Genomic DNA, 20,062 nt, shown 5'->3' with positions numbered 1-20,062 from the left:
GTGAAGAAGCCGGATGTGGAGGTCCTGGGCTGGCGTGGTTACACGTGGTCTGCGGTTGTGAGACTGCCAACAGCTCTGGTGGACATTCCTGCAGTCAACATAACAATTGCACATTCCCTCAAAACTTGACGCCTCATCTGTGGCATTGTGTTGTGACAAAACTGCAAATTTTAAAGTGGCCTTTTATGGTCCCCCGCACAAGGTGCACCTGTGAGCTCCCATCAGATCCTTGGGCTCCCGAGTGGCACAGCGGTCTAAGGCACTGCATCTCAGTGCTAGAGACGTCACTACAGACCCTGGTTCAATCCCGGGCTGTATCACAACCGGCCGTGATCGGGAGTCCCATAGGGCGGCGGACAATTGGCCCAGCGTCTTCTGGGTTAGGGGAGAGTTTAGCTATCATTGTAAAATAAGAATTTGGTCTTAACTGACTTGCCTAGTTAAATAATGATAATGCTGTTTAATCAGCTTCTTGATATGTCACACCTGTCAGGTGGATGTATTATTTTGGCACGGTAGAAATGCTCCCTAACATGGACGTAAACAATTTTGTGCATGAAAATTGAGAGAAATAAGTTTTTTGTGAGTATGAAACATACCTGGGATTTTTTATTTCAGCACACGAAACATGATTACACGTTTATATTTGTGTTCAGTATATTAGTGATAATTCCTAATCTAAGGATTCATGAAATGCATTTGAATTCTTTCCGGCTTTCCTCAGCTGAAATAATGATAGAAATACTGTGTCGTTGTTACTCTTCAAGGCACATACAGCTCTTCTGTGTCGTTGTTACTCTTCAAGGCACATACAGCTCTTCTGTGTCGTTGTTACTCTTCAAGGCACATACAGCTCTTCTGTGTCGTTGTTACTCATCAAGGCACATTCTGTGAGCTGAATCACTCATGTGACACAACTTTGGCCTGGATTTAATCTGTAGAGCCCTGGCTGCAATTAATCCCGGACAAAATTTTGTTTTTGGTTGATTATAACAATGTAGAAGTACTAAAAGAATTGTGCCTCATGTCCTTCTGCTAAAATGCATTTCATATGTATAGTACATTGTATTTTCAGAGTTGTAGCTCAAATGAGTTTAATGAAGAGACTTCAATGAACAATACAAATTGTTACTGTCTTTTAATGAAAACCTCAACTTAAAACCTAATAAAAAAAGGAAACTCAAGCATACTTAAAACTAAACTTTATTAGATGCATGGGTACATTTACCATCTATAAACTCAAGCTATGGTTTGGGATTTTTTTTTTTACAAAACAGGCATGTCTAAGAAACTTTGCTCCGGACATTGGCAGTAAGGGGTGAGATACCACTGTCTCATATCAGCTTTGCAGAGGTTGAAGTATTTGACAATCTTAATACTGGCCATCAATCTGGGTCTGAATGTTTGCATGCTAAATCTGTACCATGATTTAATTGATCAATATTCACTCAATGGTAATGACTTCATTACCATTATATATAATATTAATTAACAAAATAGGACTCACATTCCCTTCAAAGGAGCAATGTTTCAATGACAGACAAGCAGTTATTTAGCACCAACATCAGTTTCACATGTTTAAAGAACACAGTGCCTCAGAGGACTTGCAGGGATTATGCAGTTTGTTACCAGATGTCACTTAGGAGTGCATTGTGTGGGTGGGAAAGTAAAGGACAGTGTTGAATAGTCACTTCAAATGGGTGACAGGACAATTGTGACTAGTTTATACAATTTAAGATTTGAGGTGAAAGTAAACTTCTTTGAGAATCCCAGTTTCAGTAGGTTCTGATGTTTCACTCATGTTGAGTGTGCACACCGGCATACAGATTAGTTTCAGTAGTTAGGAATGCCATGACTTCATCTGAGGTCCGCCACCTAGGTCACATTTAACATGAGAAAACAATGCATGGCCACACTGCCAAAACTATTGAACTGGGAAACAATTGATCCAGCACTTTGGCCAGACTGATCTACACAACCATGTGTAGAGTGATGGGGCAGTGGTCACTGCCCATAGCTTGGTTGCGGATCTTGCTATCACAAAGGCCTGGCAGTAGAGCAGAGGACAACACAAAGTAGTCCAGACGCCAGCCTACGTTCTTAGACCGAGAGTTCATCATGTAGGTCCAGAAGGTGTACGCGTTGGCCTGCTCGGGGTACAGCTCGCGGAAGCTGTCGGTGAAGCCTGCAGCCAGCAGCTGATTGAAGCCCTCACGCTCCTCTGCTGTGAAGCCTGCGTTTTTTTTGTTGCCTTTGGAGTTCTTCAGGTCGATCTCCTCATGGGCCACGTTCAGATCCCCACACAGCACCAGGGGCTTGCGCTTGTCCAGGTCGCTCAGGTAGGCCTTGAACTCCACATCCCAGGTCTTGCGATAGTCCAGGCGCACCAGGCCTCGGCCAGAGTTGGGCACGTAGGCGGTGACCAGGAAGAAGGTGGGGAACTCAGCAGTGATAACACGGCCCTCCTTATCATGCTCCTCTTTACCTGCAGACAGATTGGGGATAGGCAGGTTAACTAGGACACCTGGAGAGAACAGTCTGAATGAGTAAAGTTAAGACATTCACAGCCAACTAGAGTAACCAGGATCAGCCATTCACTCACCAATGCCATAGGTAACTTTGAGGGGCTCAGTCTTGCACAGCATAGCTACCCCGCTATAGCCCTCCTTCTCATCGGAGCCAGCCCAGTACTTGTGGGGGAACTCGGGCATGGAGGTTATTTCATCAGGAAGGGACTTCTCAGCGCACTTCGTCTCCTGTAGGCACAGCACATCCGGGGCCTCGTCACGCACCCACTGGGCAAGAGAGAGGGAAAATAACCAGTCAGCTCCTTCACATTGCACTGCCATGTATCAGTGTTTAAAAGGTGCAGCCACTGTGCAGATTAATGAACCAGACAATAGTATTAAACAGACGTTCATACGTCTCAATGTTTAAATCTCATGCATTGTATAACTGTAGTGTGTGGACTTATTTCACATGTGTAGTTAACAATTCTATGCACTATAGCTCAACTAACCCGGTGCCTCTGCACATTGACTCTGTACCAGTACCTCTGTATATAGTCTCGCTATTGTTATTTTACTGCTGCTCTTTAACTACTTGTTATTTTTATTTATTATTCTTATTCATATTTTTAAAACTGCATTGTTGGTAAGGGACTTGTCAGTAAGCATTTCACTGTAAGGTCTACACTTGTGGTATTCGGCGCATGTGACTAATACAATTTGATTTATAGCTCAATGCCAAGTCGTAATGCAGCTTTGGACTCTGTGGTTCCCAAACTCACATCAAGGCCCTTCTTCTTGACCCAAGCTCTGAGCCCATCCACATTCCAGGAGGTGATCTTCATGTTAGCAGCACGACCATCTTTGCTGTTCATCTTATCAGGAGGGTCACTGTACAGAATGGGGGCCTCTGGTTCCTTGACCTTCTTTCCTTTCTTGGCAGCGGAAGCTGTAAGGTAACAGAGAAAACAGGAGGGGTAATGAGACTGATGTAACAGTATGTTCTTTCCATTTGTATTCTGTTCTGCTTCAGACATACTGTAAGTGTAAGATACATATCGCAAAAAACAGTTAACATCAATTGACTAGATGTCTCACCTGTGCCGTTGTCATGGTCACCATCTCCAGCCTCCTGCTCATTTTTCTTCGATCTTTTCGACATACTTGCACTCGTTCTTATCCCACACACGCCCCGAAGACACACAACACGCACACACAAGTACACACGCGCCGCCGCTGGGAAAAGAAAAACATATGATCTAGTCATTAGCTTTATTTATAGCAGCCAATTTAGCAAATACTATAGCGATGCTTAGCTCATCAGCTACTGCCACAATAGCTACTAGTTTGTACGCCAGATATGTGATAATGATGTTTACATTACTGCATTACATATCCATTTAACAATTCTGTAACTACTGCAAAAACAGGCGAATCTTTGATAATAAGCTAGTTAGCTAGGACATATACATAACTTTATGTGCGGCCTATGGCTCAATCCATGTCGAATGAAGATCGAGTCTGAATAAATGGGGGAAATGTGCACGAGCAATCTGGCAGAAAATGAATGCAACTAATGCTGCTACTGCTACTTCTTTGCAAATTAAGAATTGAACTAGAGAGAACCCAAAGTATTCTTACTTTGCTTTTTCACAACAAAGGATTCAACCGTGTCACACTCGCGCAGTCACTCCTCCAAAACAAAGCAGTGGGTTTTGAGGAACATTGTCACACAGACACGCATTTGCTGTTAGGCTGCCCTATATTATGCCTGATGTGATTTTCCTCTGAATCCGTGAACGCACCAGGTATCAGCTCTTTATGCATGTTATGTATTTGTTTACGTCAAACATTACATGTCTATAATTAGCTTCCAATTTGTTTTGGTTAATACAATACCTTGAAAGATACAATTATGTAAGGAAATCATCAAACGACCTCTTGTTATGGGTCCTCACTGCCTAGAGTACTGTCTGAAACCCGAAATACTCAGCAACTGAAAGGTTGGTATTACACTTTTTGCATTCTCTACTGAAATGATAATGTTTTTCATTTAAAACACGTGAAATTGGCTCTTAATGTGCCTTCGTTTTTGGCATGTGAAATGAATAATTGATGGTAGATCTAGATCGCCACCTGGTGTGCAACCCGAGTGTTAGCTAACTAATGATGCTCCTAATAGTTTTAACCAAACATGACACTGTTTTGATATCTATATTCTAGTGCTTATGTTCTACTTTTCGTATTGCTTTTGAAGAATGAATAAAATAACACTTGTACTTTTTAGTCGTTGACATTGCACTGTTTATTCTTGTATGAACTGATGTATGCAACTGTTTCTGGTATTTGTAGCTATGTCATCGCACTCTGAACATATTTTTTTCAGATGCACACAAGACCACTAGCTATGACATTTACGACATTCTTTCAATGTGCACAAGTTTTTATTTTATTCATAACAATATAATTCTCCATCTCCCTCAACCTCTCTAGCTGTCATGACTGTAGTGATTGGATTTGAGGGCAGTGCCAACAAGATTGGTGTGGGCATTGTGAGGGATGGGGAAGTACTCTCAAACCCCAGACGCACCTACATTACACCCCCTGGTCAAGGCAAGTTGGTTGAATTCAAAGTAGACTCAAATGACAACTGAACGATTGCGTTTGTACTAATGCTCATGTGTGTAGTTGCAGTAACAGACTAACTCTCCATCCCAGGGTTCCTGCCTAGTGAGACAGCCAGACATCACCGCAGTGTCATCCTAACAGTTCTGAAGGAGGCGCTGGAGGAGGCAGGGCTGAAGCCTGCTGACGTTGATTGCGTGGCATACACAAAGGGTCAGGAACTCCTATGTCACTGATTCCTATAAAGCTGAAATGGCCTTTTCTGACCTGTAGTACCATTCAGTTTTCACCAACACAATATTATTTACCCCAGGACCAGGGATGGGTGCCCCCTTGGTGACGGTGGCTCTGGTGGCGCGCACAGTGGCCCAGCTGTGGGGGAAGCCTCTCCTGGGTGTCAACCACTGTATTGGCCACATTGAGATGGGCCGCCTCATCACGCAAGCCAATAACCCCACTGTGCTATATGTCAGTGGGGGTAACACACAGGTCAGTCACCCATACATACTTACTGAGACAGACTTGGGATGCCCCGCACAACTTGAGAGTTCTTAGGGTTTCCCCTTAGTTAGCACTCATACCTGTCTCAACTGAGGTTTTTGGGTTTAGTTGTGCTCTAATGCAATGTTTCCTCATGAAGGTGATTGCATACTCTGAGCGGCGCTACAGGATATTTGGTGAGACCATCGACATTGCAGTGGGCAACTGCCTGGACAGGTTTGCCAGGGTGATAAAGGTGAGTTCTGCATGGCTCTTCGGGGGACTAAACTGAAACAAACCTGATTAAGTAATGCTCCTATAAAGGCTACATGCTGAAACATGTAGTCCACTTCCATCGTCTTACAAGAGTTGCTGAATATCATTTTCAATTTGCTCCTCTTTTCATGCATCTTGTTTTTAAAGCGAGATAGCAACATAATTTTTTTCTCTTTAAGATTTATTGTGGACTCGGACTATACCTTGTATAAATTGTTTTACCATTCTCATGAATCAAAATGGTTTGTGCTCAGATTTCCAATGATCCCAGCCCTGGATACAACATTGAGCAGATGGCCAAGAAGTGAGTACATGTGTTTTCTTTGGAATTGCTGTCGGCCAGTTGATATTTTCATATGTATATATTTACACCATTGATTTCCTGTTTGTTTTGTCAGGGGTACACAGTATGTGGAGCTTCCATACACAGTGAAGGGGATGGACGTGTCATTCTCTGGGATTTTATCCTATATCGAGGTAAGATGCAGAGCCTTTAAGTGGGAATAAAGTTCTGCATTGAGTTGCATTGCATTGGGTTACATTGCATTGGGTTGCATAGCATTGTTGGGGAGAGACAGGGTTTTTGTGATAGTTAAATGGACTGTGGTTATAATAAGGGGTGCATGTTTGATGTGATCATATTTGTCCCTTTTCTTTCAGGAAGCAGCTGGGAAGATGTTGAAATGTAATCAGTATACAGCAGAAGACCTGTGCTTCTCCCTACAGGTCAGAACAAAAGCAATAAACTGCCCCAGTGCATTGTCAGCCTGTTTCCTGCATCGGCACGGCAACACCCTTCTCCTTCAAAATGATGGCGGCTACATGGTGGCATCATTCACTGTCTGAGAGGTGGCAGAGCACACCACTGTGTAATGATCCGTTCACTACTTGTGTGTCCTGTAGGAGACCCTGTTTTCCATGCTGGTGGAGATCACAGAGAGGGCCATGGCTCACTGCAGCTCCCAGGAAGTGCTCATCGTTGGAGGCGTTGGCTGTAAGTCAACTGTACTTCATTGTGGGGGTTGTGGGCTTTCCAATGTAATTCATTAAAACACATAAGATGTAATATCATGTAAATCTGGCTGACCACTCATTATAGACGGGCACAACTCAAACACAACCCTTCAGGAATGCTGATGAGGGTTTTGCTCTGTAGGTAATCTGCGTCTGCAGGAGATGATGGGAGTCATGTGCAAGGAGAGAGGTGCAAAGCTCTTCGCTACAGATGAGAGGTAAGGTTCTACATACTATGTTTTCAATACAAGGGATCTGACAAGTGTAACTAAGACATTCAATGCTTACCCTTATTATTTATGAAGTAATACAAGTAAAATGGCTTATGTTGATGCTAATTTCATAATGTACTTTAACTTTGTACATCCTTCTGTTATTAAAATGTGATATTCTGTTTCGTTGTGTCACAGCTTTTGTATCGATAACGGAGCAATGATTGCACAGGCTGGCTGGGAGATGTTCCGGTCCGGTCAGACGACTGAGCTGTCAGACTCATGGATCACTCAAAGGTAATTCCACTATACCTGCAACTCAAATTATTCCCTTTCATTATATTCTATTGTACAGTGAATACCTTTCCTTATATTCTATTATACAGTAATTTATCATATTTATTTTGTACAGTACAATGATTTCCTTTCATTCTATTGTACAGTGATTCCCTTTACATAAACTTTTTAGCTAAAATGTTACAGGAAGTTCTTGTCTATTTTACGAAAGTGTATTGAGATGTTAACTGGATATTTTTGACAACAGGTTTACCATATTGTGCTGTCATCCAGTGACAAGAGAAACATTGTTGTTGGCAGGTACAGAACAGATGAAGTGGAGGTGACCTGGAGAGATTGACAGCTCACTACCCAACAGGCTCTAACTTGCACCCACCTTCCCTTTACCTGGATTGTATGCGTTGTGTCATGATGGAGGGAAAGAATGTAGAAATATTCTATGCCTCACTTCTATTGTTCTGAACCTCTCAACACAACAGTTGTTAGCCTGCGCTGTAGCGCGATTGAAATGTAAAGGCAATGTTCCCGCATTTGGAGAAAACACCTTTATCTTTTGATATTTTTTTGTCTTTCTCTAGCACTGGATTCAATCCGTATCGCAGAAGATCCGCATTAAAATAAGTAATTTCTGATTCAGCCAACATATGCACGTTTACTGTGAATGAAGTCTCCGCGAACGCAGGAACTATGCCTTTAAATGTGAATATATATAATGCAGATCTTCCGCGATATGGATTTAATCCAGCCCCTAGTCCACAATATAGCCACGTTTATACTTGGTGTTAACGTGTCCTGATCTTGTCAACATTCTGATTGCGCCCATATTTTTTGACAAATGTATACATTTAAAAGAAGTGATTGTAATCAGATCTTCCTGACCACCTCCGGAGATAGTCAGTGATGCGTTGGAATGTAGCTAGATTTCTTTACAACTAAACAGATCTGGATTATCAAACCATTTAAATCATCCCTTCTAAAATCATTGACAGGTGGCAATATTGGCTTAACGTTAAATAAAATTTGCTTTACACTGAAAGCTGAAATGTACCTTTTTCGAGGATGGGGATCAGCACGATTAGAACCTGTGATCTTCTGGTCCCTAATCAATGCATCGCACCAGCAGAGGTTGGGAGCACTGCATTCACAGTGAACACTGCATGTCGGCTAAACTGGAAATAACCTTTACATTTCAATCGTGCTGAACTTCGGCGACAAGGATAGTCAAGCCCTCAGTTTACTTTAAAAAAAAAAAAAAAAAAAGGTAAATACATTTTAAACTTGTCCTTATTAACAAAGCGAATACTGCTGTGGGTTTTATGTATCGTATGTGAAAATGATAAACAATGAAGTATGAGCATTACCAGTAAGACCATGGGGCATGTCAAGTTCATTCAATTTTATTATGCAATACTGTTCACTTATCCTCCAGTGTATTTTCTTTATATATATTTAAAATTTCAAATCATAAAAACTGAGCTAGTGTGATCATGAGTAATCATATGGATTCATGAGTAACATTCACCCAATCAGGGTACAAAAAAAACAGCATTAGGATCAGACAGGGGAAGGGTGCGTTCTTATTGTGCTGTCTGCACCCCTGTAAACTGGAGACATGATCACACATCTGTCCCGTGTAAAATACGGTGAAATTAAGCAGGTATAACATTTTCAAATTTGTGAAAAAAATAAACACCTGGTAGGGTAGGCGTACCAAGGATTGGTCACAACAGATTAGAAAGTGCTTGACGGATCCCTCACAACAGAGGACAAAACAGAAAATGTCTGATAAAACTGCAGTTCCTCACAATAAAATGACAGCTCTTAAGATTGTTAAAAAGACCAGCTCAACACGACATTAAAACGAATCATTTTGAGCTGATAGGAACTCCAGGTCCAATTCATTAAGGCAGGCCTTTGAAGGCGTTAGAAAAGTCCCTAGTTGTGGATCTCATCAAGGAGTTAGTCCAAAGTGTCTCAGTGTGGCTTTGTGTAAAGACATCGACCTGAGTGCATGTGTGTGTGTGTGTGTGTGTGTGGGGGGGGGGGGGGTGTTGTGGCAGACAGGTCCATGCGTCACTAGGCTGGCTGGTCCAGGGAGTTCTTATACCAAACTACCTTATTGGGATCTGAAACAGAAAATAAGACAGCATTGTCAAACCTCTCATACAATCTAGCCCTTTGGGGCTGCAGCAAGAACTTCTGAAAAGGGAAACCCACTAGATTAAAAAATAAATAAATACATCTCAAGTTGTATCCTTCCTTCTTTAGAACCATTAGGGTGCATGATACAAATGTTTTTGCAGACGAGATGCAGCAAGTTTAAACGATGTCACTTGTAGGATCTCTCCTAGAACCAAAGCAATTTGCCTACTGGTCATGTTGAATAACCACAAACACTTAGAGCATGCAAATAGCCTAGTGAAAATTGTGTTCTTGATTTCAGTAGCGCTTTCAACACCATCTACTTATTGAGAAGCTGGTGAACTTCAGTGGATTATCAGATTCCCTGTAAACCGTAGTCAGGTGAGATTTAACCCTGCCATCTCTTCATCTAGAAAGGTTAACAAGGGAGCCCTGTAAGGTTGCGTACAATCACTGATACTGTGTACACAATACAGCAACAAATGCTAAGCCTCTGGCCCAGCCCATGGATTCTTTAAATATGCGGACGACACTCCACTGGTGGGATTCCTTAAAATCATATCAAGCCTCCACTGAAGGTCTTGACAGAGAAACATCCAAATTCATCCAGTGATGCTCAGACAACTTCCTTCAAAAATAAACTAAGAAAAATGGAGATAGCAATTGATTTAAAAAATATGAACCCCCCCCCCCCCCCGAAGAGCAACGGGGAATCAGTTGATAGTGATAACATAAAGAAATACCATGGAATTGAGAGACAACCTGAAATTCAATGACTGTGCCCTCAAGACAGAGAAACCACAGGAGATTGTTCTTCACTGCACGCATTGCACTTATTCTTCTACGCGTTTAAACCAAACATTTTTATAACTAAACCAAGAGACCACAGCCCGTTGTTTCAAATTGGAACAAATGAGTCAGTAGTCCAAGCGGATCCTTCACATTTATATATCAGTCTCATCGTTCCATCTGTGTTTAAACCATCTTGTATTATTGGGTGTTTTTACGTATTATGGTGGGACAATAAAATATCAACATTTAACAAATCAAACCATTAAAGAGACAATTTAATTTGAAGTAACGTTTGTCTGTTTTTTTTCCCCAACCCCGAAAGTAATGTCAAGATGAAACCATGTCCCACTACAGTCGTTGTGTAAATCCAGCTATACACCGCAATTCCAAATGAATGGAAAGATGAGCACCGTTTAAATTTCCTGGTTTTATTGTGTGACCATATTTTCTATTAATTTGGGGTGGAGGCATATAGCTAAACTGAATTTACACCACTGATGTTGTGGGATGTGATTTTCTCTTGCAATTAGACTACTTTAGAAGTCTGAAAACATCCTTTAAATTATGAGCCCTGCTTCAGAGATTCTAGTGCCCAGCATGGAGAATCTGTCCAAATTCTAATAATGAACCTTCCTGATGAACATCTCACCTTCTTTCTGTTTGTTGCAGGTGACATTCCATTCTAAAAATGAACAAGGTATAGTTAGGATGCATATAACGTCAACCACAATTTTATGAGATGCAACAGAAAAATAACATTTATAATAAATTCATGTATTATTGAGGTCTCAACCACATCAGCCCTTACCTATTGTGTGATAGCGCAGAGCCTCCTTTAGATGGCGACAGGTGAGAAGCAGCTTCCCATTGATCTTTGCTTCCTCCTCTCTGTACTGGTCAATGGAGATTGAGGTAGTGACAGGAACTGGGATTTCACCACTGGCCTGGACTGTGTGATGCCTCTCTTGTGTTGGGTTGGCGGTTTCACCTCCAAATGTGAGCTGAGGTGGTGCTACGGGGGCAGGGCAGGGAACTGACCCCTCTGTGGCTTGGAGGACCTCACTGATGAAACTAAGTCCCCACTGGTTCTGCAGCAGGACACCGATGGCTGGGCGGCCCTCCTCCTCCAGCACTCCACCCACAGCCCCTGACTTCACCTTCGAGGCATAGCTGATGGTTGGCTGCAGCTTGGCAGGGCTGTCCTGCACTGGAAAAGCAGGTGGGTGCTTTAGTAGAGACAGGCTGTCCTCCACCCACCTCTCCTTCTGGCTCTGCTTCGGGGGCCTATCTGCTACACGCCCTGCCCCCCTGGGCCCCTCTCTGCGAGGGCCACGGCCTTTGTGCTGGCCTCTGCGATCTCTGTCTCTACGGTAGGTGAAGGCATGTACATGGGCGGGTCCGTTCAGGTTGCCCTCGAGGGCCTGAGGTGAAGCTTGGCAGGGCTGCTGGTCAACCCCAGTTGGGCAGCCTCCACCACCTCCACCACAGTTGCCAGACCCAGGTGATAGGCGGCGGTTGCCAATGTGCGCCTCTGGGTTGGTGGAGGACACAAGGCCAGCAGGATCACACAGAGTGTCAGACTCGCACACTGTGTTGGCCTCCCACGTACCTAAAGTTATATACAAGGCAAAGGAAGATCGTTAAAATCCCCTAATAATTTAAAAAATATTAAAAAATGGGAACAGTTTAAAATACGCATTTATGTTAAGGTTTATTGGTGAAATTATGAACTAGCTAACTATCAAAGTACCCATCTTAACTTGTGTTAGGTTTTGTTGGGGCTTGGGGTTAACTGGCTAACTAACGTTAGCTAGCCACATAGCTACGCAGAGCTAGAATGCACGCCACGGTTGGCCTAGCTAGCTACCGATTAAGCTGAATCCAGAAAAAAAATCCAGTGGCAAATTTTAGAATGACACTTAAATTACTTGTAACTAGCTAGTTAACCATTTTATGCAAGTTGTATGTCATATGAGCAAATAGCTATGTAACTAACGTTATAACCTTATCGAACTGCCTTGCCAACCAACCACTTGCTAACTAGCTAGCTAGTCTGCTAAGAAACAGAAAAGCAACGTGTTTGTACCGTTAACAGTAGCCAACGTCAGCTAACCTGAAACGTAATTTATTTAAAACAGTAACTTATAACTAAGCAGGAGGTACTATAATAAGGCCATACAATCTACCGTTCGTCTTCCAAGTATGCATTGGAACAATAAACAATTTCCTGGCTAGCTAACATTACGTTAGATAAGTTTCATAACACCCCGGCTCCGGGAGTGTTCATTTCAGAACGTTTTGCTAACGTTGGCAAAGTAGAAAGTCACAAAGTAATGTGCTAATAGCTACCGGTACCCACAACTCACCTGTTTTGATATGCATATCTTTTTGTTTAAATGTACTTCTTCTGGAATTAAACCGTTACTGAAAGTTTGTTTACAGCGGGTGTCTTGATTGTGGCCACACGGAAACTGTCGGAGGTGGAAATGACCGTCACCGTTCAACTTTGCCGGATATTGAAGCGCGAATAGAGGAGGGATATTAATCAAATAGTTTTCCCGCTCACAACCCCTTTGCAGAAAGGGATATAATAACATACTTTGTCTTAGTGATTAATAATATTAATGGATTTCCTTTTGTCTGAATCATATGTAATCTTTAATCGTACTCTGTAATTCCATGGCTGCATCTCTGAACTCCCCCTTCAATGATGTGTCTGGATTTACCAATAACTTCTATAATCCAATTTCTGATATCTGAAATAATATTTATTTAACACACATCAAAGTATTTCTTTCCTTTAGCTCTTTTCCCCCTCCCGAGGCCTCTCACCTCTCTGCCTATCCATCCTACTCTCAACATGTTTCTCAGGCGCCTCTTTCTCCCTGCTCCTCCAGTCACAGCTGCTCTCTGATGGATGAGAGTCATTCCAGTTGCTGTGCTTTTGCCTTTGCCTAGAAAAAAGCAGCAACTGGTTTCCTCTCTGTCTAGCTCTTCTACTCCTACCAACTCCACCCCTCTCTGTCTGTCCATTCCATTGATCCCTGCCATTTCCCCCCTGGTCTCGCCATGTCTGGCCCACTCTGTCCTTCTCCTCTCTGTCTTTCTCCTTGTGGACTCTTTTCTCCTTTCTCCAGAAGCCTGCAACATCACCCAACTCACCCGGACTTCTGTGTTTCTGTGCCTGGCACCCAGGGAAGTTGACTTGTCTTCCACCCTCAAGCATTTCACCCTTTGAATTGATCTCCTCTTGAAGTCCTTCCGTTCTCTTGTATGGAAGGTTACGTTGTTGCTTTCCTTTGCCCTTCAATGAAGTCTGGGAGTCTGTCATAGGCCTAGCATTGCCTTGGTTCTCCAGAACCATGATGGACATTTCATCACAGGAGGTACAGATTTTTTTAACCTCTACCTCCACTTCCTTTCTTTTACCAATCTCTCTCATTTTCACATATCCATCACTGTTTCGTATCTCCTCACTGTCTCTGGCCTTCTGATGCTCTAACTTTCTTCCTGTAGGACCTTCTTCTCCATCTATGACCTCTGAAAGTATTTTTTTTAAATCAGTTCACTCATAATTCACAAACAGGACAAACATTTATATCAACATCAACATCAGTTATGGTGGCCGGTGACTTTAATGCAGGGAAACTTAAATCAGTTTTACCGAATTTCTATCAGCATGTTAAATGTGCAACCAGAGGGAAAAAAATTATAGACCACCTTTACTCCATACACAGAGACGTGTACAAAGCTCTCCCTCGCCCTCCATTTGGCAAATCTGACCAGAACTCTATCCTCCTGATTCCTGCTTACAAGCTCAAATTAAAGCAGGAAGCACCAGTGACTCGGTCTATAAAACAGTGGTCAGATGAAGCAGATGCTAAACTACAGGACTGTTTTGCTAGCACAGACTAGAATATGTTCCGGGATTCTTCCGATGTCATTGAGGAGTACACCACATCAGTCACTGGCTTTATCAATAAGTGCATCGAGGATGTCGTCCCCACACTGACTGTACGTACATACTCAAACCAGAAGCCATGGATTACAGGCAACATTCGCACCGAGCTAAAGGGCAGAGCTGCTGCTTTCAAGGAGCGGGACTCTAACCCAGAAGCTTATAAGAAATCCCACTCTGACCTCAGACGAACCATCAAACAGCCTAAGCGTCAATACAGGACTAAGATCTAATCGTACTAGACCGGCTCCGATGCTTGTTGGATGTGGCAGGGCTTGCAAACTATTACAGACTACAAAGGGAAACACAACCGAGAGCTGCCCAGTGACACGAGCCTACCAGACGAGCTAAATAACTTCTATGCTCGCTTCGAGGCAAGTAACACTGACTGTGTGATCATGATCTCCGCAACCAATGTGAGTAAGACCTTTAAACAGGTCAACATTCACAAGGCCGCAGGGCCAGATGGATACCCAGGATGTGTACTCCGAGTATGCGCTGACCAACTGGCAAGTGTCTTCACTGATATTTTCAACCTTTCCCTGACTGAGTCTGTAATACCAACATGTTTCAAGCAGACCACCATAGTCCCTGTGCCCAAGAACACTAAGGTAACCTGCCTAAATGACTACTGACCCGTGTCTGTAGCCATGAAATGCTTTGAAAGGCTGGTAATGGCTCACATCAACACCATTATCTCAGAAACCGTAGACCCACTCCAATTTGCATACCGCACCAACAGATCCACAGATGATGCAATCTCTATTGCACTCCACACTGCCCTTTCCCACCTGGACAAAAGGAACACCTATGTCAGAATGCTATTCATTGACTACAGCTCAGCGTTCAACACCATAGTGCTCTCAAAGCTCATCACTAAGCTATGGACCCTGGGACTAGACACCTGCAACTGGATCCTATACTTCCTGATGGGCCGCTCCCAGGTGGTAAGGGTAGGTAACAACACATCCGCCACGCTGATCCTCAATACGGGGGCCCCTCAGAGGGGTGCGTGCTCAGTCCCCTCCTGTACTCCCTGTTCACTCATGACTGCACGGCCAGGCACAACTCCAACACCATCATTAAGTTTGCTGATGACACAACAGTGGTAGGCCTGATCACCGAAAACGATGAGACAGCCTATAGGGAGGAGGTCAGAGACCTGACCGTGTGGTGCAAGGACAACAACCTCTCCCTCAACGTGATCAAGACAAAGGAGATGATTGTGGACTACAGGAAAAGGAGGACCGAGTACGCCCCCATTCTCAGCGACAGAGCTGTAGTGTAGCAGGTTGAGAGCTTCAAGTTCCTTGGCGTCCACATCACCAACAAACTAACATGGTCCAAGCACATCAAAACAGTCGTGAAGAGGGCACGACAAAACCTATTCCCCCTCAGGAGACTGAAAAGACTTGGCATGGGTCATCAGATCCTCAAAAGGTTTTACAACTGCACCATCGAGAGCATCCTGACGGGTTGCATCACTGCCTGGTATGGCAACTGCTCGGCCTCTGACCGCAAGGCACTACAGAGGGTAGTGCGTATGGCCCAGTACATCACCGGGGCCAAGCTTCCTGCCATCCAGGACCTCTATATCAGGCGGTGTCAGAGGAAGACCCTAAAAATTGTCAAAGACTCCAGCCACCCTAGTCATAGACTGTTCTCTCTGCTACCGCACGGCAAGCGGTACCGGAGCGCCATGTCTAGGTCCAAGAGGCTTCTAAACAGCTTTTACCCCAAGCCATAAGACTCCTGAACAGCTAATCAAATGGCTACTCAGACTATCCCCCCCCCCCCCCCCCCCCCACTCCCCCTATGCTGCTGCTACTCTCTGTTATTATCTATGCATAGCCACTTTAATAACCCTACCTGCATGTACATAATTACCCCAATTACCTTGACACCGGTGCCACCGCACATTGACACATTGACTCTGAACTGGTACACCCTGTATATAGCCCCGCTATTGTTATTTACTGCTGTTCCTTAAATATTTGTTTTTCTTATCTTTTATCTTTTTTGTGTTGGTATTTTCTTAAAACTGCACTGTTGGTTAAGGGCTTGTAAGTAAGCATTTCACTGTAAGGTCTACCAACACCTGTTGTGACAAATATAATTTGATTTGATTTATGACACATTATACTTATCATTAACTTGAATGTTATGCTCTTACCCTGGACTTTTAAGCTCTCTTGAAATGTCTTAGCATTCTCCTCTCCAGCCTCTTCTCTTTCCCATGATGCTTTGCTCATCACTCCCTCATCAGTAGGTACATTTGTTCTGTTTGTCTTTTCTTTCATCTGTTTTCTATCATCTTTTTCTCCCTCATTTGTCTCTACACAACAGTTGTTAGAAATCTTTTCCTCAGAGATCTTGCTCACCGTCTCATCCTCTTTATGTCCATCTATTTTTTCTATGTCCATTCTTGCTAATTCGTCTGAGATCAAATCTGTTTCCTTACTACATCTTTGTCTCTCTCGTTCCTCTCTTCGCCTGTCCTTACTTCTCTGTCCTGTCTGTACTTTGGTTCTCTTCTCTTTATTCCTGTCACCTATCTCCACAATTTCCTCCAGACCTAATTTGGCCCAGTCACTACCTTCCCCTCCTCCACTCTCTTTGCCCTTTGACCCCTTGCCCTTTGAGGCTTTCTTACTTTGCCCTGTAATGTCCATCACTGTCTCTCTGTCACCCCCATCCTCAGGCTCTCCACCTCCCTCAGTCAGTGTCAACCCCTCAGCAGCCGCTTTCCGGCGTTGCAGGCACTTGATCTTGTAGGCAATGCGGCTCCTTTGCAGGATCATCTCCCTAACCTCTATCGTTCTGGCGTCGGTGCGGCTGAAGCTGGTTCTGGCTAAGACTGGTTCTCTGAGCAGTGGCCGGGACGGAGGCCTGGGACGGAGTCCTATAATGGAACTTTCCAGTCCGGACCGGGAGGGCATCCATGTGGTCACATCACAGTTCCTCTCTCGCTCTCGCTCCCTCCTCCTTTCCTTCTTTCTCTCTGCCCTTCGCTCTTTGGCACTGTTAAAGTTCCTCATGTCTTTCTTCTTCATCTCAACTTTAATTCTCTCGTTTTCCCTCATTAATTTATTGATCCCCTCTCTCAATGACCTCCAAAAAGCTTTGTCCTTCTTAACTTCATTGAGAGCCCTTGAGAGAGAGGAGAGGACCAGCTGATTTCCCACTCTCTCCTCATTTAGCTGGTTGAATCCATCGTACATAACTAAGTCTCTCATGTACGGCTTGGGAAGGATTTCTTCAGTGTCTGCCTCTACTGCTCTGGCTATCCTCCACTGTCCATTATGCTCTAAAGAGCGAGAGGGAAAATTTAAATCCAATCAATACATACCTGTAATCTAACCTTACACTAAGAATCACAATAATTAAAATGTTGGATTCAATTGAATCTATTTAATCCACCTTGTAGTAACATGGAAACATAGGCTACCCCTTTCCTGTGGTCAAAATATGTCTTGAAATATAATCAACTACATCATTATCACAATACTCACCAATCGGAGAGTTCCTGTCACACTGTGAGCAGCACTTCTCCCATTCCTTTTCTCCATACTTCTTCTCTCCATCCATCCTTTTGGTCACACTCTCCCCTCTCGTCAAAATGTAGTGTGGCACAGAAACCCACGCAGACTTTAGGTCCCAGCTGTATTTGAATTTGTATTCCATCATGTTGTGGTCTTGAGCATAGCGATGGCAGTCGTCAGTCTCATAAGAGGGTGACCAAGTATGTCCACTGAGTTGGACTTGACCTTTGGGCCTCATGACTGACTCGCACAGATGATGGCTATGACTGGTGTGAGACAAAGGGTCAACCATGTCATCCTCACTGTCTGACTCCAAACACTGGTCATCGTGACAGGTGATAACACTGCCTAAGTGCATTCTAGATATAAATATTTCAATCTCACGTGATCCTACATGGTCTGTAGTGAACAGAGTTCTGTCATCAGGGGCTGAGATAATGTTATCTTCCAGGATTTCATTGATGAGAGGTTGAATGGACTCTGACACCAACGTGGGGATAATTCGATTTTCAGTGGTCTGAGACTTCACTACAGGCTGGTCAATAGGGTTATCTTTGCCTTGGTCCAACGTATTGGAAACCAACAGAGCCTTATTGAAAGAGTCAATAGTGACTATTGATCCAAGAGCAGTGGCAACAAGGGACAAAGACTGGTCAGACGAGCTCACAGAATCTCTGCTAAAGTCTACTGCAGGTCGGTCATCATGGTCTTTAATGTTGAGGGAGATTTCCTTGTCAGAGTTCAAAGAGTCCTCAAAGGGTACAGCATAGTGCTTCTCTGTGGTCACACAGTCTGCACAGGACCTCGTTAGCAGCTGGTCAGTGCTTTGTAAGTCATCCTCTGCCCTCTGGAGTCCACAGCTGAGTCCACCACTGGCAGGTCGCCAGTGATCAGAGACACTTCACTGGAGTCAGACACAGTCAGGTCAGGGTCATTGCCAGGATTCACCAAGGTCTCCATCAGTACCAGGGCAGTGTGCCACCCAGGGTCCAGCCCTTCTACCAATGCCAGGTCATAGTCTGGAGTCAGAGAACCCACCACAGCATGGTCAGCATCATCTCCATTACCTTCAGTGCCCAGAAGCACTTCACTGGACAGTGCCTCGGGTTGACCATAGACCACTGTGGCCGTAGTAACCACTGAGTGGATTTCAGTGTTCAGAGATGCCTTGATGGCGTCAACTTGGTCAGCATGATGTTCAGCAATCAGGGAGTCCTCACAGGATCCTGATTTCAAGCTGTCATCACTGTCTTTGGGCAGCTGAATGGACTCCAAGGTTGATTGGGCTTTAGGTGTCTTAGACATATCAATGCATTTCAGCTCCATTATTCTTAGGCTTGAAAACTCCCCATGGCGTCCATCTGTCAGAACTGTGTGCACAGCTTCCCTAATGGCTTTCTCTGCCAGCTGTAAGGAAACATGTATGGTTCAGTATTGACTGCGTTTACTACACATTAACATCACCTAAATATTTGTCAAAGAATTACATTTTTTTAAATAACATGCTGCATTGTCAGCAACTAACGTCAGCTAAGTTACGTTGCTAGATAAATTAGCAACGCAGTTGTAGTGGAAAATGTATTTCATTAAAAAAAAGGCAAACAACCCATAACTCAAGATAATTTACCTCCTTTGTAACTTTGTCAATATCAATCACAGCGTCCCTCAAACAAACGACGAAACGCTAGAGTTAAACGATATCAAGCAAACATCGGCAGCTAGCAAGCTACTATTTTTGCTGTTTCTTTTAGCAAGCAACAAGTTGATGATTGTTTGTGTTCAAGTATTCGACGCGTTAGTAGAAGACTTTAGCTAGCTACGTCAGATGCCAAATGTCCAAATCAAAACATTTTGACTACAGCGCGTTTACGTTTTCAGCACTAGGCGCTGTCCACTGGCTCATATGTACAGGCCATACCAGGCTCCATGTGCAACAGTGTTGCAATTGCGACTTTGATGTTATTTTCCTGTATGTGTGTGTGTGCATACATATTGTAGCCTATTTGCTTCGCATATATGGCTTTAATGTGTGTGGGGGGGTGGGGGACGACGACTTTAAATACCTGAACCTGTTGACTATATACAGGGAAATATTCCACATTGTGTCAGCTGAACAAGACCTTTCAAGTGTTAGCATCTAACATGTATTTCATGGGTACAGACTCAAACTGCATTATTGATTGTATGGCTGGTGAGCCCTGAGTTTGGTTCCAATGC

The 20,062-nt window shown here is 43.6% G+C and overlaps 3 protein-coding genes across 3 annotated transcripts; 1 reads left to right on the top strand and 2 right to left on the bottom strand.

Annotated features, from left to right (window-relative positions):
* Positions 1–1,185: 1,185 nt before the first annotated feature.
* Positions 1,186–4,263, bottom strand: LOC120050117 (DNA-(apurinic or apyrimidinic site) endonuclease-like). The gene is made up of 5 exons (XM_038996765.1): positions 4,149–4,263; positions 3,606–3,743; positions 3,290–3,456; positions 2,603–2,795; positions 1,186–2,485 (listed from the first exon to the last, which is right to left on the bottom strand). The coding sequence occupies exons 2-5, from the start codon at positions 3,667–3,669 to the stop codon at positions 1,971–1,973; spliced, it is 939 nt and encodes a 312-aa protein (XP_038852693.1). The 5' UTR covers positions 3,670–3,743; positions 4,149–4,263; the 3' UTR covers positions 1,186–1,970.
* Positions 4,264–4,308: 45 nt separating this feature from the next.
* Positions 4,309–10,630, top strand: LOC120050116 (probable tRNA N6-adenosine threonylcarbamoyltransferase). Its single transcript, XM_038996764.1, has 12 exons — positions 4,309–4,510; positions 5,001–5,120; positions 5,226–5,345; positions 5,446–5,621; positions 5,773–5,868; positions 6,143–6,192; positions 6,287–6,365; positions 6,549–6,614; positions 6,792–6,882; positions 7,045–7,120; positions 7,313–7,411; positions 7,712–10,630. The coding sequence occupies exons 2-12, from the start codon at positions 5,006–5,008 to the stop codon at positions 7,749–7,751; spliced, it is 1,008 nt and encodes a 335-aa protein (XP_038852692.1). The 5' UTR covers positions 4,309–4,510; positions 5,001–5,005; the 3' UTR covers positions 7,752–10,630.
* LOC120050118 lies at positions 8,793–12,836 on the bottom strand. The gene is made up of 4 exons (XM_038996766.1): positions 12,712–12,836; positions 11,154–11,954; positions 10,995–11,027; positions 8,793–9,537 (listed from the first exon to the last, which is right to left on the bottom strand). Exons 1-4 carry the CDS (start codon positions 12,725–12,727, stop codon positions 9,488–9,490), a joined length of 900 nt encoding a protein of 299 aa, XP_038852694.1. The 5' UTR covers positions 12,728–12,836; the 3' UTR covers positions 8,793–9,487.
* Between the last annotated feature and the right edge of the window lie 7,226 nt (positions 12,837–20,062).

This window comes from Salvelinus namaycush, chromosome 6 (genome assembly GCF_016432855.1).
Source record: "Salvelinus namaycush isolate Seneca chromosome 6, SaNama_1.0, whole genome shotgun sequence".
Taxonomy (NCBI): domain Eukaryota; kingdom Metazoa; phylum Chordata; class Actinopteri; order Salmoniformes; family Salmonidae; genus Salvelinus; species Salvelinus namaycush.
This window is presented reverse-complemented; position numbering and strand designations above follow the sequence as displayed.